This window comes from Elgaria multicarinata, chromosome 15, assembly GCF_023053635.1.
Source record: "Elgaria multicarinata webbii isolate HBS135686 ecotype San Diego chromosome 15, rElgMul1.1.pri, whole genome shotgun sequence".
NCBI lineage: Eukaryota > Metazoa > Chordata > Lepidosauria > Squamata > Anguidae > Elgaria > Elgaria multicarinata.
Window position 1 is genome coordinate 6213501 of NC_086185.1, and position 25586 is coordinate 6239086.

At 44.1% G+C, this 25586-nt stretch overlaps 1 protein-coding gene across 1 annotated transcript in view; it reads right to left on the reverse strand.

The window, feature by feature from the left end:
- LOC134409098 (transmembrane 9 superfamily member 2-like) overlaps nt 1-25586 on the reverse strand; it is a 47592-nt gene that overhangs the window by 12620 nt on the left and 9386 nt on the right. The window contains exons 6-16 of the mRNA XM_063141675.1: nt 24235-24362; nt 22298-22409; nt 20958-21037; nt 18523-18631; nt 15883-16015; nt 15183-15302; nt 14057-14114; nt 8479-8638; nt 5520-5671; nt 4033-4144; nt 1854-2025 (exon numbers count right to left, since the gene is read on the reverse strand). Of these exons, the coding sequence (XP_062997745.1) occupies nt 1854-2025; nt 4033-4144; nt 5520-5671; nt 8479-8638; nt 14057-14114; nt 15183-15302; nt 15883-16015; nt 18523-18631; nt 20958-21037; nt 22298-22409; nt 24235-24362 (1336 nt within the window). The remainder of the gene's footprint in view (nt 1-1853; nt 2026-4032; nt 4145-5519; nt 5672-8478; nt 8639-14056; nt 14115-15182; nt 15303-15882; nt 16016-18522; nt 18632-20957; nt 21038-22297; nt 22410-24234; nt 24363-25586) is intronic.

The window sequence follows — 25586 nt, forward strand, 5'->3', positions numbered from 1 at the left end:
TAAAAAAGCCTATACTGCTATGGTAGAACATATGCCTTGCAAACAGGTAGTCTCCGGTAAGAATAAGGTTTTCAGCGTCAGGTCAGTGTTTAAGAATTGTACAATATGTGTTATGCATATAGTTTACTATACTATTGCCAGCCCAGGACATTTAAAACTGTAAAAATTTAAAACTGAAAAAAGTTTTGAAATTCAAAGGTTTTACAAAGCAGGCTTTGCAAGAATTTTAGTGTGATAATGACTGTGGTTCATGTTTAATGCTCTAGTAAAAATTATTTGCTGTATTTTGTGAGAATGTTTTAAAAATGTTTTAAACTTTAAAAAAAATTCTTATAAAACTATGAATCAAATTACACTATATATATCCTTGAAATTTGATTGTTTAGGCAATAAACTGCTATTGAAATGTTAAGAATACCATAGGTGTTGTATCCCGTGTGAGTTTGGTTTTGAAAATAAGTTTTAAAACTGTGTTAATCTGATTGATTGTAGCTCCTGAAGAAGGATTCTTTTTAATCCGAAACGTCGAGCATTCTGAACACAGACAAGAATTATTAAAGGTTTTAATCACTATTATCGGCACCAGAGCTAGTCCCTCAGTCCACGCCTGCACAGCGGAGCCTTCTTACCCTGCCAATGACATGCCACACCGTGTCCAACCAGCTGCCTGTGAGGAGCCTGCAAACAGGACGTGATTGCAAGAGCACCCTCCCGCCCATGTTTCCCAGCCATTGGTGTACATAGACATGCCGCCTCTGTGACTGGGGGTAGCCTATAGCAAATCAGGACTAGCAGACACCGACAGCCTTCTCCTCCAAGAATTTGTCCAGTCCCCTTTTAATGTCATCCAAGTCGGTGATCATCACTACATGATAGTGAATTCCATAGTTTCTCTCTCTACTGTGTGAAGAAGTCCTTTCTTTCCTGAACCTCTCACCATTCAGTTTCATGGGATGACCCCACTGGGTTCTAGCATTATGAGAGAGGAAAATGTCTCCCGGTCCACTTTCTCCACACCATGCATATTTTTATACACACCTAAGGTATCTCCCCTTTCTCTCCTTTAAGCTAAATAGCCCCAAATTATGTAACCTTTCTTCATAGGGGAATTGCTCCAGACCCTTGATCATTTTATTTCCTTTCTCTGCACCTTTTCCAATCTGACAATATCTTTTTTTTTAGGTGCGGTGACCGAGCTGGGCACAGTATAGCAAGTGTGGTCACACCACCGCTTTGGATAAAGGGAATACAGTATTGGCAGTTTTATTTTCAATTCCTTTCCTAATTCCTTTCTCCGATTAAAAGGACCTCAGGTAGCAGAGTTGGTAAAGAACCCTCTTCGCCTAAGACAGAGGGCAGAAGAGATGCTGACGCTGTTTGCATGTAACAAACAACCCATTCATTTAAAAAATGATGGGTTGTCAGGGATGCATGAGCACGCTTGCTGCAGTGTGACTGGCTTTTCCACTTTACTCCACAACCCACAATTGGCTCCTGCTGAGCATGCCATCCAAACCCAGGCCAATGGGTGTTGAGGGGTTAAGCAACCGAGCAGTTAACCCAACAACAAACAGTGGGATAAAAACTGGGTTGTTTAGTCCCTAAACAACCCAGTGGTCTGGTTTTCGACGTCATGCTCAGCAGAAGCTGATCATGGGTTGTTAAGTAAAAGTGGAAAAGGCAGACGCACTGCTGTCTCCCACTCGAACACAACAACCCATCAACTTTTCAACTAATGGATTGCCGGTATGTGTGAACCAGGCAATGCTGCATTAGAGAGGCCACAGTCCAGATGAGTGTATAACATATTTTATGTAACTTGTCTTGCTCAAATACTCGAGAAATCGACTCACCTGTGAAAAGGAAGAAAATCAAGACCATGATCATGGTATACCCAAAGTATAAAATGGTGCTGGCGGTTCCTGTGATTTGGAGTTTTGAGAAGAAATAGTGAACGGCGTAGATGAAGAGATAAACCGCGGTGAAGCTGCTGGTTAGGAAGGATCTCCACCACCAGTGATAATCCTAGAAACAAATCAACAAAGGTTGAAACACAAAAACAAAAAATAGTAAGCGAGATAGAACAATCCCATACGTCAGCAGAGGGTAAGACTGCAGGCTTGCAGGAACAACTTGGTGGGTTTTTTTTTACTAGAACTCCAAATTTTGCCAAGTCAAGTGTGATGCAAAATCGTGGCATGAGAGGTGAAGCTCATTAACTGCTGCACCATATGGGCCATACATCGGAATGTCCTGCATACACATATCTACATCTGAGTTTCTAGAGACTAGGGATTCTAATTGTCCAATTTAGACCTCAAAATGGCTATTGATGACTGGAAATCCTTGCTGAACTCCTGCAAATCACCCAGATTTATCAGTAGTTCCTGATGTGCCTTCTGCCCACCTCCACAATTGCTAACAAAAGCTTCCCATGTATATTCAATGGGCTAAAGTTACTCCTTTTTTTTCATCTATTTGTACTTATGAGTCTGAACAACACTTTATTAAAAACAGGTTTCCCCATTTCTATGGTTGGTTTAATTCCTTTGTGCTTGTGGTTGCCAGTCTGGATGCAGAACAAGACATTCGGAACCTGGTTTGTAGCTGATCCAAATTCTCAAGAAAATAATAGATTAACTCCTGTTCTTAGAGCATGTTTTGCATGGGGATACGTTTTGGTGGGTTTCGGGTATCTTGGCTCAATGTAGCTGTTCCCTACAAGCCATGGATGGTTTCCCCATCTGTCTACCGCAGATGTGGGAATGATGGTTTGTGAGCTAGCCAAGAACGCTACATAAAGGAGGAGGGATGCAGAGAAACGACAACAGTGTGACCCTCCCACTCCACACGCACAAAAATCAGCACCAAAAAACCCTCAGCTACCTTTACATTACAGATTTCCACACATTTATTCTGCTCCTGCTAGTCATAGGCAGGTGTTAACGGCTGTATAACTCACCAAAGTCCTGACCAATTCACCCCCCTTTGGCTTCTGAATTCATCAGCAAACATTGCCTATATACTCTCAAGTTTAACGGCACTTCCTTAAGAGACAGAAATTTGCTCTTCTTCCCACACACACACCCCCATATATGAAAGGTGAGCTTCTGAGGACATTGACATTGGCACCCCGGTTGTGGAATGAGCTCCCCAGAGAGGTCCGCCTGGCGCCTACACTGTACTCCTTTCGTCGCCAGCTGAAGACCTTTTTATCCTCTCAGTATTTTAACACTTAATTTTAACTTTAATTTGAATTTTGCTGTTTTAACTTTGTATTTAATTTTATATTAATTTTGCTGCGTGGTTTTTATCCTGGTTGTGCTTTTTATACTGTATTTTGTATTTATGTTTTTAACCTGTTGGTTGTTTTACTATGGTTTTAATTTTTGTGAACCGCCCAGAGAGCTTCGGCTATTGGGCAGTATAAAAATGTAATAAATAAATAAATAAATAAATAATACAATTCCGTATCTGAACAGCGAAACTGCGAATCTCACAGGGCCCTGGTGGGCCACTTTCAGGATGGAGTTATTTAGCTAGGTACAGGAAACTCAAAAATGAAGATGGCAAACGCAACTACAGGACAACCTATGCTTGCTTCTTTTTTTAATGTTCCAGCTGGTAATGTAGATGCAATTCTTTCTTGATGGTGCACTAGGAAGGCAGTTTTGGCATTGAAAAATGTGGCAGTCTGTTACGTTGGCAACAGCAAATAGAACGGATATCAGTTTCTCTTCCCCCTTAGCATCTTGGCCTTGCGCCACCATGCAGAAGTGCTTCACAACCACTCACCCGTAACTGAGCTGCTTATTACATGGAAAGGAATCCTGCCTTTGTAGGCACAGAGTCACCCTGGTTCCTTTTTTGAGGAATGAGGCCCTGCGCAGCTGGCGACCCCATAGACCCTTCCAACGCAACTCAGCGCTGAAGGAGCACCAGCCTGCCGATGTGACTCAGCCCCCTTGAAGTGACCGGCTGGTGGCTGATCCCATCCAGCAAAGCCCTGGCCTTGGTAAAGGAAGGACCTACCTCCGCGCATAGATGGAAATAGCACAGCAGAACCGTTGCCTCTGAACATGTAATCAGAAGTATGATAAAGACTAAGAACAAGAAGCCAAACATGTAGTACATTTGGTGAGACCTGGAACAAAAGAATGCACATGGTCATCACACATTCAAGTCCTCCACATCCACCCGCCTTCACAAGCATGTGGATTTGTCAGCACAAAGGCTGAACAAGACTGCAATTAGACTGCAATTCTGCAAACCCATAGTCTCTGATGACCAACCTTGTTCACTTAGAATCATAGAATAGTAGAGTTGGAAGGGGCCTATAAGGCCATCGAGTCCAACCCCCTGCTCAGTGCAGGAATCCACCCTAAAGCATACCTGACCGATGATTGTCCAGCTGCCTCTTGAAGGCCTCTAGTGAGGGAGAGGCCACCACCTCACTAGGTAACTGGTTCCACTGTCATACTGCTCTAACAGTCAGGATGTTTTTCCTGATGTCCAGCCAGATTCTGGCATCCTTTAACTTGAGCCCATTATTCCGCGTCCTGCACTCTTGGATGATTAAGAAGAGATCCTGGCCCTCCCCTGTGTGACAACTTTTCAAGTATTTGAAGAGTACTTTTGTGTCTCCCCTCAGTCTTCTCCAGGCTCAACATGCCCATTCATTTCAGTCTCTCTTCATAGGGCTTTGTTTCCAGACCCCTGATCATCCTCGTTACCCTCCTCTGAACACGCTCCAGCTTGTCTGCGTCCTTCTTGAAGTGTGGTGCACTTGGTTTTATCTAATCCTCTGTCAGACTTCCCTATTTTCACTCACCACTTACTTGCCCTCAGAAGTTACACACAACACACTTGCTTCTGGATGAGTCACTGTTCTGCACATGGACTACCAATGAGAAGCAGCTCAATTCAGGCTATCAAAGGCTACTAGTCATGATGTCTCTATGCTACCTTGAGTAGCAGAGGCCGCATGCCTAAGTAGACCAGTTGCTGGGGAGCATGGGTGGGAGAGCGCTATTGCATTCGTGTCCCACCTCCCAACAGCTCTGCCATGAGCCAACTGTACCCGAGGCAGAGAAATGGCAGCTTGCTCTTAAAACAACAGCAGCCATTTCAAGCTTCTGGGAGAGTGGCATTAAAGACTGAATTGCCAAGCCCCAGCAGAGGATCCTGGGAAGAAGGCACAGCCAGAGCAGTGGACCATGCAGGGACCAAGCAGGCAACCTCCTTTATGAAGGGAGGCTTGGGCTCAGACAGGAGCCGTTCATCTTGGGGAATCCACACCCCTCCAGATGTTGCTAGACAACACGTGCCATTGTCCATTACCACTGGCCACGCTTTCTGGGACTTCTAGAAGTCAGAGCCCAACCTCTGGAGGACCACAGGTCTGCCACTCCTGCTTAAATCATTTAATTGTCTTATTTCTTAGAGCGCATGAACCTGCCCACCGCCTACCATGTCTTTGGGAAGTTGCAGGAACAGGACAGAAAGGTATCCCCACTCACCAAATGCTGTTTAGAATGAAGAAGAGTTGGATGAAGATACACCCGAAGGGCAGAATCCCCCCCATGACGATACCCGGCAGGGGCTTTGTGAAAAAGGATTGCTCTGGAATCTGGCGAGGAATCTGGTTTGTACGCACCGGGTGTTCGATGGGCTGGAGAGAGAAAGCTCACACAGTCAACTAGACAAATACACAGCAAAACAATTAAGTTGGAGAATGCCCCTGCTCCTCCAAAAGGCTACCAAAAATACCACCCTCAATACACAAAAATATTATTATTCCCACTATGGGAAAATAAGTTTGACTACTTCTCCTTGTCGTCGGAGTCAGCTGGGGCTGTGAAGGTTCTGGACCAGTGCCTGGAGGCTGTAATGGGCTGGATGAGGGCCCATAACTGAAGCTGAATCCTGATAAGACGGAAACACTGTGGATTGGTGGTTCCCGAGTCCAGGAATTGGGTAAGCGACCTGTTCTGGAGGAGGTGGCGCTCCCTCTGAAGGAGCAGGTACGTAGCTTGGGAGTACTCCTAGATCCAACATTGTCACTGGAGGCCCAGGTGGACTCTGTGGCAGGGAGTACTTGGGGTCAGCTTTGGCTGATCTGCCAGCTACGGCCTTTCTTGGACAAGGACAACCTAGCCACAGTAGTGCATGCACTGGTAACTTCCCGATTAGACTACTGCAATGCACTCTACGTGGGGCTGCCCTTGAAGATGACGCGGAAGTTGTAGCTAGTACTAAATGCAGCAGCTAGACTGCTGGCAGGTACATCTTACAGAGACCACATAACACCAGTCTTAAAGGAACTGCACTCGCTGCCTATACGCTTCCAGTCGGAATTCAAGGTGTTAGTAATAATGTTTAAAGCCCTAAACGGCTTGGGACCTCAATACTTTAGGGAGTGCCTCTCCTTAGATATGCCTGCCCGAGACTTGAGATCTGTTGGAGGAGCCCTTCTCCACATCCCACCAACGCAACCTATACGCTATGATGGGACAAGGGAGGGGGCTTTCTCTGTTGTGGCACCCTGACTGTGGAATGCCCTCCCCTTGGAGGCCCGACTGGTGCCAACGCTGATTTTATTCCGGCGCCAAGTGAAAACATGGCTTTTTAACAAAGGCTTTGATGGTTAAATCCACTAAGATGACACACTGTTTAAACTGTTTAAAATGCTTTTATTGCTTTTAAATTATATATTGTTTTAACTTGGTTCATAGTTTAATTTGTTTTTAACTGTGCGTATTTATTGTTTTATACTGTATGCTTTTATCTGTATGCCGCTCTGAGATCTTAATGATATAGGGCGGGATATAAATGTTGAAATAAATAAATAAATAAATAAATAAATAGCATCGTTGCATTTGCAGGGCTTATTCTGACTTCGTGGAAGAGTTGCGTGAAAAAGGGGTCCCAAATCCAGAAAGGTTCCTCCATTTCTACAAGTTCTTTTCAAGCTCTTTTTATACACCCCACTGGCGTTCATAACGCTACAGGCTTTGAATCCTTGAACACCACCTGGGTTCAATAATGGGCCGAATGAGAATGAACACGCCGAAGTTAAACCTGCCAAGAGGGAGGCATTGTTGGTCAGCAGAAAGCCTAGCTCAGGGAGAACAATTTAGCCAGGTCTGGAAGGGGCCATGCTCCCCTTGAAGGATCAGGTGTGCTCCTGAATCCTACACTGTTCCTATGCAGCACCTTGTTGGCTTTTAAAACATATACACTGCATTCAACATCTAAGGTCCTCCTCCGAGTGCCTACTCCGAGGGAAGCTCGGAGGGTGGCAACAAGGGAGAGGGCCTTCTCTGGGGTGGCCCCTCAACAGTGGAACAATCTCCCTGACGAGGCCTGCCTGGCGCCAACATTGTCATCTTTTCGGCGCTAGGTCAAAACTTTTCTCTTCTCCCAGACATTTAGCAATGTAATGAGCCTGGGTCTGTTTTTTGGCTCATCGTTTGTAAAGTTGCTATAGTGGTTTTAAATGTATGTGCCTTTTGCATGTTTTTGTGGTTTTTAATTTTTGTATATTGTTTTTATCTTATGTGAACCGCCCAGAGAGCTTCAGCTATGGGGCGGTATACAAATGCAATAAATAAATAAATATACAGCGGCGTATAAATGTTAATAATACAGAGGTTCCTCATGCTCTAATGCAATACCCGGATATTGCAGTGCGCCATTTTGAGAGGTGTTTTGCCACTGCTACCTTTGTGCCTAGTCCAGAAACTTCAACTAGTTCAAAATATGGCAGCCAGGCTGGTCACCGGTACACCTAGGAGTGACCACATTACACCGGTTTTAAAATCTCTTCACTGGCTGCCAATTAGTTTCCGGGTGACGTATAAAGTGTTGGTTATCACCTTTACAGCCCTACATGTTTTGGGTCCAGGCTACCTGCGGGATCGCCTTCTCCCATACAATCCGCCCCACACACTCAGGTCCTCTGGGGAGAATCTACTTCAGTCATCCAAAACTAGGCTGACGGGTATTACCCAGAGGACCTTCTCTTCTGCTGCTCCCAGACTGTGGAATGGCCTGCCGGAGGAGACTCGTCAGCTTGACAATCTTTTAGCATTCAAGAAAGCTATCAAGACTGATCTCTTCCGGCAGGCCTACCCAGTGGAATTTTAAGATGTTTTTTAAACCTTTTTAAAATGTTTTTTAGGATGTTTTTAACAATGTATATTATGTTTTAATTGAGTATTACATATTTTATTGTTTATTGTTGTTCCCCGCCTCGATCAAAATGGAGAGGCGGGCAAGAAATAATTTTTATTATTATTATTATTATTATTATTATTATTATTATTATTATTCACTGTTCCAGACATAATGGCACTTTTGAGCATTCTGAACGAGCAGAATATGTTAAAGGATAAAGGAGCTTCGTCTATTAGGTGGTACAGAAATGAAATGAAATAAATAAATGAACGTATGCACTACACCGTTTTTCTAACCTACCTTCTCTTTGAATCCAAAGTAGGCACCAACAAAGGTTAACGGGACGGAGATCCCAAACCACATGGCCAGGACAGCCACCAGGGTGACAAAGGGGATGGCAGCTGACGATCCCTTCACCCAAAGAATAAGGTTCATAATGAAGAAGTCAGCAAAGACAATTCTGGGGGAGAAAAAGATCATGACAAAAACCACTCCGTTCAGGGTCAATGTGTAGCTCCCAACTTTTGGGGGTTTAAACCAGTGGGATCGTGTCAAAATGCCAAGAACATTCAAGACCCAGAAGAAGGCATCACGCCACCAGCAGTACTAGCATCAACGTCTGCACCATCATTATTACCCCAAACCCGCTCCATCAGCCACGGCCTCCATCCTGCACAGAAGTTGTGTGAGAAGCCAACCTGGTGCCAGCTAACGCCAATGACCCGACGGAGGCGCCCAAGAGCACCTCTGTGGTCAAAAAACACCGTTCCGCTTCAACAGTGATCTGAGTAACTGATACAATTTTATGCTTTTATAAAACATGAAATAAAATATGGGAGAATAGCTGTTGTGCTTCTTTACTCCAGTAGTCTTTAATGGAACGCTAACGTTCTGCCCCTCATAGAGCAACTTCCCTCAATCTGGTGCCCTCCAGATATATTGGACTATAACTCCCAGGATTCCTAACCACTGGCTATGCTGGCTGGGGTTGATGGGAACTGAAGTCATAGAATCACAGAATAGCAGATTTGGAAGGGACCTATAAGGCCATCGAGTCCAACCCTCTGCTCAATGCAGGAATCTATCTTAAAGCATACCTGACAGATGGTTGTCCAGCTGCCTCTTGAAGGCCTCTCGTGTGGGAGAGCCCACAACCTCCCTAGGTCATTGGTTCCACTGTCATCCTGCTCTAACAGTCAGGAAGTTTTTCCTGATGTCCAGCCGGAATCTGGCTTCCTGTAACTTGAGCCCATGATTCCGTGTCCTGCACTCTGGGAGGATCGAGAAGAGATCCTGGCCCTCCTCTGTGGGACAACCTTTTAAGAATTTGAAGAGCGCTATCATGTCTCCCCTCATCTGGAGATTACTAGGTGAGGGAAGATGGTAACAGAGCCTAATCTAATGGTGAGAGCAACCCTATGGTCCCTAGGCAGCACAAGAACATAAGAAGCACCCTGCTGGATCAGACCAAGGGCCCATCTTGTCCAGCAGGACTTGGTGCAACAGCACCCTCCCACCCATGTTCCCCAGCAACTGGTGCACACAGGCTTACTGCCTCAGATACTGGAGGTAGCACACAACCATCAAGGCTAGTAGCACCTGGGTGTGGGGGCGGGGGACATAAGATACTTTCGATTTCCAGATCCGAGGTCAGAGACAGCACTCCATCCTCAGAGCTGGGAATAAGTGGCCCCAGCCAGCACGGAAAGAACCGTGTCGTCTGCTTCTCTTTAAAGCACAACTAAAAACTTTTCTTTTTCCTAAAGCTTTTAAAACTTGATGTTGTGCAGACTTCTACTGTTACTTTCTACTGTTAGTTTTTCCCTACCCAGTGCCTGCTTACCCTACCCTGTACCTGTTTGCATTCTCTTCCCCTCCTTATTGTTTTACTATGATTTTATTAGATTGTAAGCCTATGCGGCAGGGTCTTGCTATTTACTGTTTTACTCTGTACAGCACCATGTACATTGATGGTGCTATATAAATAAATAATAATAATAATAATAATAATAATAATAATAATAATAATAATAATAATTCTCTGAGGCTGAAAAACTGCCCATGGAGAGGGAGTAGAGGAGGGGTTCTGGGAGGAGGGGGCCTGGAGAGGCCAGGATGCGAGCTACCCCAGGGCCTCCCCAGCTTCCTTCCTGCCGTCCAACATGCTCCAGCTAGACAGGGTGGGGAAAGAAAAAAAGGGATTGCCTCCATTGTTCCTCCCACTCTGACCTGGATGTTTGCATTGTGCACGGAAGTAATAGGATTGTGCCCTAAGTCTCCCAAACACCTCCTGCACACTATTTTACAATTACTACAAACTGCAGACTTGGAGACTTTAACGTCATGCCCGGCTTCTCCCTGTCCTTGTATTTGCTTAACATCCAGCCCAAAGAAGAGCTCTCGAGATCTTTAAAATTTCCTTGATGCTTTGTGACATTTTAGATGGTACTAATAAAGCAGTCACCTTAGCGTGAGTTCTGAATTTTAGTCATGTACTTATGCTCAAGTGTTGGCCCTGGGTTCATTAAAAATATATATATTCAGAATTCTACCGGTGAATAGAAAATTCTGGGACGCTTTGACACTCACAATCCCAAAGTTTTAGTTTTAGCCTGCACCAGCCTTTTCTGCAGGTGCTGTGTGGCAATGCATGCCCAGTTGGTTTGGCCCTGTATGTCAGCTGTGAGACAAGCCATAGCCCAGTACGATGATGGGCTATGGCTTGTTGTCAGAGAGTCTGTGAGATTTCTGGAATGATGCCAATGCTGGGTTATCCCACAAACCACCTGTCCCTAGCTTTAAAAGGCTCCAACAATGTGTCCTACGGTTTTCTGCCTCTTCAAAATAGCAGCAGTGGAAGAAGCGAAGACATTCTTACTGAGCTGTTGAAACCCCCTGTGATCTATCGGCTTACTAAGCCACGAAGCCTAAAAAAGAATACTAAAAGCTCCAACACTGTAAGTGTAATGCTCCCACAGGAAGCAGGAGAAGCAGGTGATGCCGGGTATTGGAGGGGAAAGTGGAAGCAGGAATGCAGACATCCCCCCAACACACACACACGGTTGGAGGGGGCAACATGCATCCCCAAACCCTGGAAATTTGCCCACTCCTGATCTCCATCATTGGGGAATGATAATTCCTGTGTACTTCTTCACAGTTCCATGATTTCAACGTTCTGAGAAAATTTAATTTCCTATCCAAATATACTGAGAGCACTTGAAATTGTCACTGCATGAGACGGATTTTGACTAAATAATACACTTTAGATAATTACAAAGCTTGAGGTTTCTATTTTCAACTTCTATCTTTTTCTGCTTCTCAGATGGCAAAAAGTAAGTTACATGTGCTTAGGTAGTATACAGTGCAGCTCTCTCTAGTGTTGGATATAGTCATAATTTTGCAAAACTAAGGCATCAATACTTTTGAGGTGGCAATCCTATGTTAGCTTAACTAAACATAGCCTCCACTAAACAGACTAAGTCTTATTTCTCCATAAGCAAGGGCAACATTCATTTATGTAAGCTAATTTGGGGGGGGGGGTGTTACCCTAAAAGGTGGCCTACAATAACTAAAGAATTTTTTTCAGTAAATTTAATAAACTTGCCAAATAATAACATTGCATATGCTAAGTTATTAACAATGCATTCTAGGTTGTTAAAACAATAAATATATTTAGATTTGATAAGTAAAGAGCCTCGTGTGGCGCAGAGCAGTAAAGCAGCAGTTTCTGCAGCTGAAACTCTCCCCACGGCCTGAGTTTGATCCCAGCGGAAGCTGGTTTCAGGCAGCCAGCTCGGGTCGACTCAGCCTTCCATCCTCCCGAGGTCGGTAAAATGAGTACCCAGTTAGCTGGGGGAAAGGTAATAACGGCCGGGGAAGGCAACGGCAAACCACCCCGCTATAAGGCCTGCCAAGAAAATGTCAGCGAAAGCTGGTGTCCCTCCAAGAGTCAGTAATGACTCAGTGCTTTCACGAGAGGTTCCTTTCCTTTCCTTGATAAGTAAGTATTGCATGAATTTCTATTCCACCAACACCACCAATATTGGGGGTGGGGGAGGAGACTGAAAAAACCATTGCTTCTTTTCCATGGCTTCAACTTTCTGGAAATTTTGCAACTCAGGACTGGAGCGCCCGTGCTTTTTAACACTGGCATTCTCCTCCTAATTAACATGTTCACATAAAAGCCCATCACAGAGGGGGATGCATTTTCCTGCCCAAAACAGCATCTACGCACACGCGATTGGCGGACGCACCCTGTCCTCTAAAGAAGCTGTACGTTCACTGCAAGGGAGCATCGCCTGGCAGCTGGGGGAAAAAAACTGTCCAGTGAACAGAAGGAGTGTCAGCTGCGTATCAGTTGCCGTCAGGAAAGGTCAGTGAAACAACCGGCAGCCGGGGACTCATTACCCAAGTATTCTTGCAGCCAAATCTACAATCCGTTCAGAAGCAGCTCCATCGTACGCAATATTGGACCGAAAGCAAAGCGGCAGCCAATTCCATTAAAGCCTTAGAAAGATGCCTTCTCTCAGCCAAAAAAATGTTTTGAGAAGGCTGCTCTGTGCATAAATGCCATCTAATGTCCTGCAAGACGAACATCTTGTAAACCGATCGCTGTCATGTGCAAAGGCACTTTTTTAAAAAAATATTATTATTGTTATGTTAAAGCTCTGCCCAAGAAAGCAAAGCAAATCTCTCCTTTACTCCTCCAAAAAGAAAGGAAGGGGGGAAATCTTGCCTGTCTACAAATTCTCAAAATCAATCCACAGAGTACATAATTGCCTCAGGCTGTTTATGGCATTATGCAAATTTACTGAACTAGCATAGCATAATCAAGACATCTGTTCTTATTTTGTGCTATTCCCCCCACACACCCACAACTCCAGGCAATCATTCTACTTCTCTATGAAATGGAATCTATATACTGGAATTTAAGCTAACAGCATGATATTTTACCATTTGGGGCTCTATCGAGATAGCCTCTAAATGGCAGCAGGAAGCACATTTTTAGCTGGGACTTATGATGTTAGCACAACAATTGGTAGCTGTTTCTCTTACACACAGACCAGCTTATCTAACTGTAGCCTATTCAACTACACTATTCACTGATCCATCTTGTTTTTAATTGTGAAACTAAAACATCTTGCAGGCAGGCACATTAACAAGGCAGGCAAACAGCCTTAACCATGGTTTGCTCGGTGCAGAAGTAACACTTAACCACGGTTAACACAAACTATGTTTAGTCATTCAGCAAACCGTAGTTAAGTGTTATGTCTGCATAAGGCCAATGACATTTCCTTTAGGATCAGCACCCCTGTTCATTAAAGCCTGTTGAACTGCCTGCTCAGTCCTCCCCTTCCTTTCAGAAACAGGAGAAATAGGAGAATCTGTGCACCCTGTTTCAGGAAGGCAACCTCCTACTCTAGGAACAGCTCACATTGAGTTTTTCTGCTCCCCAGAACAAGCTATTCAATGCAGCGATAGAATAAGAACCCTTCACAGGTGAATTGAGCAAACCATGAAGGGTACACAATAGAACAGGATTTGCAAACCATGCTTTGTATTAACCCTAGTTAAGCATTACTTCTTCACTGAGAAAATCATGGTTAAGGCACTAAAGAATTCGTGAAAGTTAATTTTTAAAAATAGGAAACGGTTTTTAAAAAGACAAATAAGAGATGCTATCGCATACACGGCAATCCAGTTTACAAGCAAATGGAAATCAAGAGACCTCCGTGAACACACCTGGATTAATTACTATTAACGAACTGTCCATTAATTATGGTAAGCAATATGAGACCTTAGCCCAGATTAAATGATTTTCAAGGACCACAATGTAGAACATGAGTTCAATCCAAGAAAAGAAGAAGTGAATACTAACCCAGGGCACAAGAGCGCTGTCAGCAACACATTAGTCTTCCATTTTTCACCTCTAAATGCTGAGAAATAAAGAGAAAAATACTACATTTAAACACCTTTAATTTTAAGACTAGCTAGTTTATCATAATTATAGAATAGAATCATAGAATAGTAGAGTTGGAGGGGGCCTACAAGGCCATCGAGTCCAACCCCCTGCTCAATGCAGGAATCCACCCTAAAGCATCCCTGACAGATGCTTGTCCAGCTGCCTCTTGAAGGCCTCTAATGTGGGAGAGCTCACCACCTCCCTAAGTAACTGGTTCCATTGTTGTACTGCTCTAACAGTCAGGATGTTTTTCCTGGTGTCCAGCCAGAGTCTGGCTTCCTTTAACTTGAGCCCATTATTCCGTGTCCTGCATTCTGGGATGATCAAGAAGAGATCCTGGCCCTCCTCTGTGTGACAACTTCTCAAGTATTTGAAGAGTACTTTTGTGACTCCCTTCAGTCTTCTCAAGGCTAAACATGCCCAGTTATTTCAGGGTTCCTTTAACTTGAGGCCATTATTCCGTGTCCTGCACTCTGGGATGATTAAGAAGAGATGCTGTGTATTTGAAGTATTTGAAGAGTGTTATCATGTCTCCCCTCGATGAACCATTTGGAATCTCCCTTATTTACACAACCTGAACAAAACTTAAACTCAAATGTACACTGATAACCTTCCTCCGATAACCTACCCGAATTCAAACTTGGTCTGTTCCACCCCGTTCACAATCAATGACCAGGACCCAGACAGGCTTTTCCAGCCTCTGTTTCCAACCCTACACCTGTGTTACATTGCAAGCAGTTCTTTTAAAACTTCCCAAGTTTCAAAACCAATGTTCAAAGGGGTCATTAGGGATCGGATGAGGGGAGACTGAAGTTCAGAAGGGCGAGGAAAGGAAAACACTGCTGAGAACACTATTTTCCAGTTGCGTGTTTCTAAATCACAGCCATTTCTCTTTCTGGTCCTCACTGAAGTTCCTATTTGCCAAAGACGGAAGCGAGGTAAAGAGATTGGGATTTGGCCAAGGCCATCCAGCAAGGGCTGGACAGGGATCTGAACGACTACACACACACACACACACACACACACACAGGTCTGCACTTACTTTTATACATCCGAGCAGATACGTAGCCTGCTGGAGTCCCCAGTAAGACCCAGAGCACAACTGCACAGGTCATCAAGGCTCCTCTGTTGGCTGGCGAAAGGAATCCCAGGCAGGCCAAGACTGAAAGCGTGAACACAAACCAAGGGCCGTTTATTCATTACTTATTTAAAATATGTTTACACCGCTCCTGGAGCCAACAAAAGGGTCCCAGACCGGCTGACATGTAATCAATTCAACAAGACAGTCCTGCATCACAATCTAAAAAGGCACGGCACTCAACGAAAGAGAACGTAAGAGGAGCCCTGATGCTGGATCAGACCAGGGTCCATCTAGTCCAGCGCTCTGTTCAAACAGTGGCCAACCAGCTGAACTTATTAACTGCCAGGTGAAACGTGTTGATTTGGTATTCTCATTGCCACTGCATTTCCAAAAGGAAACCACAACTGCACTGTGTCCAAAGATCCCTGTATTGTTATCATTACATAACTACACTTAATATTACAGTACTACACAAGGCTCACGTTCATCTCTTATCACTAGTGCCTCTGAGTGGCCTCTCGCCCCTTCTCCCCAGTGTCAAACCTCAGACTGTAATCCTTGGGGCAAGGATCTGTGGCTTCCTACTAATGCCGTGAAGTGCCTCGTCCATGGTTGGCGCGGCATAAATGACAACTGTTGTAGCCAATCGAGTGCTACTTACACAAGGTAATAAACGTCATGATGAAAATCTGGGTCCCTTGGCCCAAGAAGACAGACAGCAGCATGCCCTTCCTGGGAGGCCTGAACACGTCTCCGTGGACCAGTTTCCACCCGAACTCCTCCTGCGCATCCTCCTGCAATAACATCTTTATTAGACATACATCATGCAACAGTGAATTAGTACAAGCCAGACGTGAAATTCACTTCCCCGGCCTGATTATCTTTCAGGTTTTGTTTCTGAAGGGGAGTAATTTCATCAGCTTCGTTACTCGCTGATTTTACAACTCCCTAATGGACTTGCTGGTTGGGGGTGGAGGATGCAGATTTATTAAGAAACGCTTATCTTGTGGAGGAGAAACAAACATTAACATGCTTAGCTAGAGTACTGCAATGTTAATTGATATTAAACAAAAGATTGTGTTTAATTTAAGCTGTATCGCAAGCACTTAACACATTTATCTGCCTTTGTCTCTGACTGCCAGACAAGCCGGTTTCAAGTGCAACTTGCAAGGAAAGGGAAGATCGCATCACAACTCAAGGCCCGAGGAGCCTCGAGTATCTTCCTCTTCTCTCCACGCAGTAGGGGTATTTTTCACAACAGTAAAGCCAGTGGAATAAAATAGTCACAGAATATAAAAAGCTCCTTGCTTCAAATTAAATATTCTCCACTCTGTCCCTCCTCCCAATACTGCTGCAACCTTCATTTTTTATTTTTGTCTGGGTTTAGTTACAGCACAGACATAACATAACGCTAAAGTTCTCCTAGTAAGTCTTTGGTGCAGAATGTGTCTCCTTCCCAGGGCATAGAAAAATGTTTGGGGCAGCCAGAGCATCACCGTAAGTTGGGTCATTCTTGCCGGCGGACTCTATGGTCGCTGCCATTTTTTTTTTTTTCATTTTCTCATCGTTCTGAGCCAAAACTCCATAGCTTTTCTATCACACAGTACGGGAATCTCTATGGATGTCCACTAACCCTCCTGCAGAAGGCAGGCATGGGTATTTCAACCACCATGGGGTGGGGGAGGGCAGTGGGGGGGAGAACACCAGGTGAAGACCTTTTTAATTTCTCGGCGTTTTAACAGCCTAACAACTTAATTTTAACTTTTCTGTTCTAAATTTGTATTTTAAATCGGTATTAATTTCTGCATTGCTGCTCGGTTTTATCCTGGTTTTGCTTTTATATTCTATTTTATACTATGCTTTTATACTGTTTTATAGTTTGACTGGTTTTTATGGATTTAATTTTTGTAAACCGCCCAGAGAGTTTAGAATCATAGAATCATAGAATAGTAGAGATGGAAGGGGCCTACAAGGCCATCGAGTCCAACCCCCTGCTCAATGAAGGAATCCACCTTCAAGCATCCCTGACAGATGGCTGTCCAGCTGCCTCTTGAAGGCCTCTAGTTTGGGAGAGCCCACAACTCCCTTGGTAACTGGTTCCATTGTTGTACTGCTCTAACAGTCAGGAAGTTTTTCCTGATGTCCAGCTGGAATCTGGCTACCTGTCACTTGAGCCCGTTATTCCGTGTCCTGCACTCTGGGAGGATCGAGAAGAGATCCTGACCCTCCTCTGTGTGACAACCTTTCAAGGATTTGAAGAGTGCTATCATGTCTCCCCTCAATCTTCTCTTCTCCAGACTAAACATGCTCAGTTGTTTCAGTCTCTCCTCATAGGACTTTGTTTTCAGACCCCTGATCATCCTGGTTGCCCTCCTCTGAACACGCTATTGGGCAGTATAGAAATGCAATAAATAAACAAACCACGTGATACGCTAGCCCGCCGTGGATCATGCTTTTGAGTGATACACAGTGGGTTAACCTGTCATCCAACCAGGCCTAGAGAGTGGCATATCTGGGGAAGCCAGTCAAATTAAACTCCTCATGCAAAAAGGCAGTGGGGCAAAAACTATTTCCCCCCTAGAAACTCGGCAGGAAAATTCTGTTCCCACCAAAGCATATCTTGCCTTGATAGTGTCTGTTTAAGGGGGAAAGAAATCAAATTACCGAGAGCTGAGCCCTTGATTTGTTTCATATGAAGCAGAGCACTTCTCGCCTTGGGGAAGCAGGATTTTTGTAAGCCTATCCATTACTTCCAAATGACAGCTGATGGAAAGTCTGCATTTTGCAGACTTTTGTTTTAATTAGCTAAGTAAATACCGGCTATTTGGCTAAAGTTTCAAGAGCTCTTCACGAAGGCAGCCGCAGGAGCTGTTTGCCATGCAGACCACCTGTAGCTTCCTAGGGAGCATCCAGGCAAATGGGAAAGGAAAGGTTCTCCAAGTAAAACACTGTCCTTTTAGAAAACGGGGACTCCAGGCATGTGCTGGGCCTCCCCACATGGAAGAAGCAAACCAATGGCTGTGGAAGGAACAAGCATTTCAACACCTCCTTCCTCTCTGGCCAGCCTTATCTGTGAAGCCTCACAAAACCAGGAAGAAAAACACCCCACCTTCTCCTTCCCAGGACTGCAACAGCCCGGCTTTAAACCTTGCCCTTTACACTGAAGGAGACCACTACACGGACGTCGAGTATTCACAAGTGTTCCCTAGATTCCTCTCACATGGGTCTCACAGCACCCAGGCGATGTTATGGCTCTGTTCTCTCAATCTGAAAGAGCTTAAAGGAGCTCCATCTTACTTACTGAGGAGTCCATCTGGTTGTATCTTGCAATGTCTTTATGTAGGGTCCTCAGAAGGATCATGGCCACCATTCCAGATAAGAAGAGCACAATCACAAGGGAATTCATTATGCTGCAGATGAAGGAGGGGGGGGGAATAAGGATTTCATAGAATCATAGAATAGTAGAGTTGGAAAGGGCCTCGTTGAGTCCAACCCCCTGCTCAATGCAGGAATCCACCCTAAAGAGTCCCTGACAGATGGCTGTCCAGCTGCCTCTTGAAGGCCTGTAGTGTAGAAGAGCCCACAACCTCCCTAGGTCACTGGTTCCATTGTCGTACTGCTCTAACAGTCAGGAAGTTTTTCCTGATGTCCAGCCGGAATCTGGCTTCCTGTCACTTGAGCCCATTTTTCCGTGTCCTGCACTCTGGCATCAACATGATTTTGTAGTCTACAACAAGTGGACACAAGTCTACAAGCGCTCAAGGACAGGTCAGGAAATCAGTGGTCAGACCTACAGGATTTAGTAGTTGTATTGGACAGCAAACTGAACAAGACTCCGAACCCATGATGTTCTTGTATGAAAAAGACAAGAGTGTTTAAGGTTGGATTTTTAAAAAAGTGCTATGTCCAAGATTTGGGAAGCTAAGGACTTGTTCTAGATTGCCAGAGCTGGCGCACTAAAGGCATCAAATGTGTAAGACATGAAACAATTAAATCCATGTACTGCCATTATAAGTGAGATTAACGCTTATTGAAAGCTTATTGGTGGCCCTGTCCAGAAGACACCTTAAACCACAGTGGTTAAGGCTTTTTTGTTAACAAAAGGCCTTAACCTCCATGGTTTAAAGTGTCTTCTGAACACGGCCAATGTCTTCCTGAATTACGGGACTAGTTCAGACATGATACCAAATCCTGATTTGCGCTAAACATAGCTGGCTCCAGACCTGAGTCCCCTCATCTTCTGGATAATATCCCAAAAAGTGGACTACATCAGAAGAACCACATTGCAAACTATGGTTTGTTGGTTTAGATATTAACGGCAGGCTACGGTTTGCTCCAACAGTGGTTTTCAAACATATGACTTCAGAGCCTGGTCTGGGGACTATTTTGAAGGAAACAGTCTTGTTTAATTGATACACCTGGAGATACTTTAACAAAGGGTGTGGTTGAGAACTGGTCTGTGATTTGCTGCCTACTTTATGGGCTGAACAGTACAGTTCCTGAGTCAAGAACACTCAGTCACAATGGCTGCATTGTAGAAGTTTTACTGACAGATGGCACCGCAACCAATTAATACATGAGAAATGTAAAGAAAAAGGACCATGGCTCTTGTTAACAGAGCATGAGATGAAAACAAGGTGCACAAGCATACCAAAATACAGCCCTTACATTGTCAGTTACGGCATGCTGCAATCGACCCCTCCTTTGACCTTTCATTCCTTAATACACTTTTACTGAAATGCGAAATTCATCTGAGATGGCCGTTTTAACCAGCGATTGTTCTCATCTATCCTTACCTTCCGCTTACATCAACTGCTTTCTCTCTGCCTTCTAGCAAATGCTGTTCTTTACCCCACCACTTTTTCCTTGTACTCTTACTAAGTTCTTTGTACTTTTGCGTCTGACCACAAGATGGACACATCTGCATGCTGGTGTATCCTCCTAAGTTCCTCTTTTGTAACGCATGCCAATTTTTCTTACTGTTTAGCTAACCTAAACCCTACTACCAGTATGCTGCTAGAGGCCTTTATCCACAGGTCTTCGTAACCTATGTCCTGTGCCTTCCATCTATGCTTATGTAAAAACTATGCTACCGCTCTATGATTAATATGTGTACAAGCCAGATAAGTGGTTTGTGTTCCTCCATTTGCAAACCATGATTTATTAATGATGGTGATGAGTCACATATGACAACAAAACAAGGTCTACCTTTTCAAACCATAATTTGGCATTATGTCTAAAAGATCTGGTAAGTTGTTTATTGTCCTCAGATATTAAGGCAGGCAAGAGATTTCCACTTTATTATTTTAAAAAGGATGTATATCAACCCATGCTGACTGTATCTTTTTCTTAACAGTAAATACTGGCTTCAGACAAAGATAAAACTCCAAAGCAAGTCACACAACAGAATTTCTTTTTTTAAAAAAGAACCCGATCAATTGCAACATCTCAGAAATTCTCTGAAGCAAGAGGATAAAAGTAAAATATGGAGATTGCTTTTCTTTGGGATACAGAAGCCATATTCTTTGGGTGAAACGCAATACTTCAAGCGGCTCCCAAGACGGCCAGCAGTGAGTAAAGTTACTCCACAAACAAAAACATGAAAAGTTCACTAGCTGGAACTTGGTCTTCTTTTTAACCACAACAGAAGTAACGATTCCTGAAATATGCAGACTGATACTGAGATCTTCCCAGTTTTGTCACAAGCTATTTCTTTCAGAACTTAACATCTCTTACCTAAACCACTGAATGTTGGTATGGGGCATGGATTCCAAGATGTAGTCCCATCTTGAGGCCCACTTAATACTGTTGTCCTCCTGTATGGAGAAAGGAGGACACATCTTCAAAAGCAAGGCTTGATACAAATTTGATTCTCAGGGCTGTATAAGCTTCTCAGCTTCTACTAGTGTTATCCGCACGCATCATCCAGACCTTGAGGGACACGTCTGATTTTACTTTTGCAAGCCTGAATGCAATGTTCTGCCATCCCACATCTTGCTTGATTCCCAAGGAAGACACAATGGATCAGATGGCAGCTTTTGTTTTTTAAAACCTAAGAATGGTTCCTTCCTTGGGAAGGCGCTTACCTTTCCCACATGACAACGGCACATATCCTATTACACATTAGCATGTGCGCCCATAGTTTCAATGAAGAGGCTAATGCAATCGGGCATCCTTTCCCCACCCTGCTCCCCTCCCTGTTGACTGAGGATTGTGGGAGTTTTAGTCCAGCACATCTGGAGGGCATCAGGTTGAGAACAGCTGCAATCGTGTCGGTTTCAACCAGTTACACAAAACCATCGGCCGTGACCATCCCACCCCCCACCCAGGAGCAACTAAAATGATCAAGGAGTTGGAGCAACTCTCATATGGGGAAAGGTTTAAAAAAACTGGAGATGCTTAGCTTGGAAAAAAGGCAAGCAAGGGGAGACATGATAAAGGTGCACAAAAGTATGCAGGGTGTGGGAAAAGTGGGTAGGGAGACATATTTCTCCCTCTCTCAATACTAGGGCCCAATGCTGTCGTCCCATGAGGCTGATTGGTGGGAGATTCAAGACAGAAAAAAGGAAGGATTTCTTCACACAGCATAGAATTTGCAACTGCAAGAGGTAGTAACGGCCATCACTGCGGATGGCTTTAAAAGGGGTCTGGACAAATTCGTGGAGAAGGCCAACAATGGCTATTAGCCCTGATGGCTAGATGCCATCTCTGGTATCAGAGGCCTTATGCCTATGTACACCAGTTGCGGGGGAACATGGATGGGAGGGTGCTGTTGCACTCATGCCCTACTTGTGGGTTAATCCCAGGCAGCTGGTTGGCCACTAGGTGAACAGAATGCCAAACGAGATAGACCCTTGGTCTGATCTGAGCATTACCTACCCAAGTTTCATTGAGACTTAAAAAACACATATGTTGACAGGCATTTAAATTGTTTTTAACGTTGTATATTTATATTTTTATTCCATATTTAACTATCTTATAAATTGTTGAAAACCACCCTGAGAGCTTTGGCTATTGAGTAGTACAGAAACTAATAATAATAATAATAATAATAATAATAATAATAATATACTTACTACAAATTTCACCGAGTAAGAATAGATCAGATCGACCTTGTTGGTAGAGTCTGCAGGAATTTCCATAGGGGGCCCTTCACAGGATAAGTTGTCTATATCTGTATGTTTGTAACTACAAAGATAAATATATGTATCACACTTACTGAATGATGCAAAGACCACATTTAACACGTAGATCTTAGCTACATGTTAAATGTGTTTTGGTTTTCATGTCTGTTTGCTTGAAGTGCCAAGTGTTTGGCAAAGTCCGCACAAGGCCCGTGGATTAAATGCACATGGTGCCGATTTCTTCACAAACAAAAATAAAAGACGTGGCGTCTGGGACTGTTTAGGGTCATACCTTATCAAAAGCCAGCTAGTAGTATCTTGATCCACAAAGAGGTTTTTTTTAAATAAAAAAGTTTTTCTGAATTAAGAAATCTGCCTTTTTAAAATTGCAATTAATTTATTTAACATATTTCTAAGGCGCCCTTCAGAGCATATTTCTATGCCCCCACCCCACCCCGGCAACTACTACTTGCACATATGGTTGAATAGCAACACAAAATATAGCCCAGGCCAAGCTCAATGACAAAGAAAAGGGCAGATTTTTTTAAAAAATAGTTCTAACGTATCTCCTCCTCTACTCTCTCTACAAAGTACGATCAGTATCTTTACGAGGGATTTCAGGGCCACCTAATGGGGGGAGAAAATAATACAGGGATCACAGCTTGTAGCAACACCATCTTCCTGATTATCAAGCATCCTGACCCATTCCCCGCTGATGTCCAGACTTTGCAACATTTTGTAGAAATATCAAAGAGTGGTATTTCGTAAAAAAAAAAAAAATTGAGGAGAACATGGCTTAGCCGTTGTTGAACACAAAAAGACACCGTCTGCCTCCCGGTGAAGATAGACAGCAGAGAATGAGGTATAGAGATATGGGCAAAAAACAAGGCAGTACGTAAGATTTAACTATGCCCCCTTGTGGTGTGAATTACCAAGATGTTGCGTATAAACCGCTTAGTATGTTTGGACAGTGCGTCCATTACACAGACTCATAGTCCTCCCGTAATTATGCTTCACAGACAGTGGCTCAGTTCACACAACACTTTTCTCAATGGTGGTGCAACAACACTCCAGGCTGAATCTTTACGCTGTGCAAGAGAGAGTTCTTGCACAACCGTTGTGTTCCATGTTGTCTGGAGGTCTCTGTGGAATTTCCTGTTGAGTGGAGTGGAGTTTCCCAGTGACCACAGAGTTCCCTGGCAAGAGCGGTGAAAGGAGGGAGTGCTGCTCTAGGACAGCCATAGGGATTGGTTGGCTTGTTTCTGCAGCAATGGCTGATGGGATACCATTAGGAGGACTGAGGGAGGAGAGAGGGCGGAGGAACTCTCAATCAAACGCCACGTTGAATGTTACTCCACTCCACAAGAGGCCACACCTACACAATGGTGGCGTTGGAACATGTTGTGTGATGAGTACCCCCTACAAACTCCACCATTGAGTAGCGTTTTCCCCCTGAGTAGAGAAAAGTACTGTGTGAACTGAGCCAGAGACCGTTATAATGAATTCATTATCCAATATAATGAGGAAAATGAAAGGAAAAAAACACAGATCGAGCAATTCCGGATGGCATAAAAGCCACTTCTGGAATGTTGCTTTAATTTAGCATTTGTTTTCTAGATACAGAAAGCTACGGTGCTTTCAAGGGGGACACAGTTACTGAACTAAATTTACAAGGGAGCCTCCTGGAGATACCTGCCGAGGCCGGTAGGAGGACAGAGAGGGAAGGAGGAGGGAAACTGATTGTGTGTGGATTGTTCCGACAACTCACACTGTGTGGCTAATCTCACAGGATGGGTTGTTGTGTTGTGTGAACTCAACCACTGTTAGCACACGTCCACAAAACAGAGTGGGTAGCCAAAACAGAGTTCAGCGCCGATGGTCTAGATTACCTTCTGGGTTCCACCCGTGCGGCCACCAGCCGAGCGCCAGGCCAGTTCTCTTCCTTCCCACTATGGTACGTGATGGTAATCTCAACGTGGTTGAAGAGGTAGAAAGTATTCCTCTTGTTGAACTCAGACTGAAAGACATTAAAGTTGCTATTAAACATCTCCAAACCTTTCTTTTCTTTTTGCAACAGGTACTCGCTGCTGCTGCACAAACCCAGATAGACTGACCTGGTTCACACATCACAGTGGCAAATGGAGGCATGGGGAACGCACTCCGCCTGCAAACCGGTTTCTGTAAACAACCTCTGATTGACAGAGTCAGAGGTAGCAAGCATGGCATCCAAACTTAGACCAATGAGTTGTTTAGGGGCTAAACAACCCAGCAGTTAACCCATGGTTTGTTATTGGATTAATCACTGGGTTGTTTAGCCCCTAAACAACTCGGAAAACTGGGTTTGATTGGCACAACTTCTGACTGCACCAATCGGATGTTGTTTACAAAAAGGGGAAATGGTTTGCACACATCCTGGCAAACTGTAGGTTAATAAACCTATGAGGTTCTGCCATGACGTGCTCCTCAGATCTATCCTTGTCAATGACTGTTCTCAAGGCATGTTCAGTCTTGAAGAGAGAAGATTGAGGGGAGACACGATAGCACTTTTAAAGGCCTTGAAAGGTTGTCACACAAAGGAGGGCCAGGATCTTGTCTCGATCTTCCCAGAGTGCAGGACACGGAACAATGGGCTCAAGTTACAGGAAGCCAGATTCCACCTGGACATCAGGAAAAACTTCTTGACTGCTAGAGCAGTATGACAAAGGAACTAATTCCCACACTAAAGGCCTTCAAGAGGCAGCTGGACAGCCATCTGTCATGGATGCTTTAGGGTGCATTCCTGCACTGAGCAGGGGTTGGGCTTGATGGCCTTATGAAAACCCTTATTACCAACTTCAGTAAGGTGTTAAGCATTTATTATGTTGTGTTGTATTATCAATCTATCTACAGATTGTAATAAATAAATAAACAGTGTGTGTTGTATTTCCGCTGTGGCTTTTACAGTATTTTGTGTGCAGACTGGTCAAGAGATACTAAGCGGTATAAAAATAAATAAAGAAAATAAAGAGAAAGAGATTGGACAAATTCATGGAAAACGAGATGTCTATCAATAGCTCTTAGCCACAATGACTACATAGCAGGATGACAAACCACTACATTTTGACGTAGGCAAACGGCGCCCCCTAAAGCATCTGGTATATTGGTACCATGCAGGACACGTGAATAGGCTTATGTCACCTTTCTCCCCGCCCCCTACAATATGAACCCCAAATTAAACTTCTATTTTTAATGGGCATTGGCC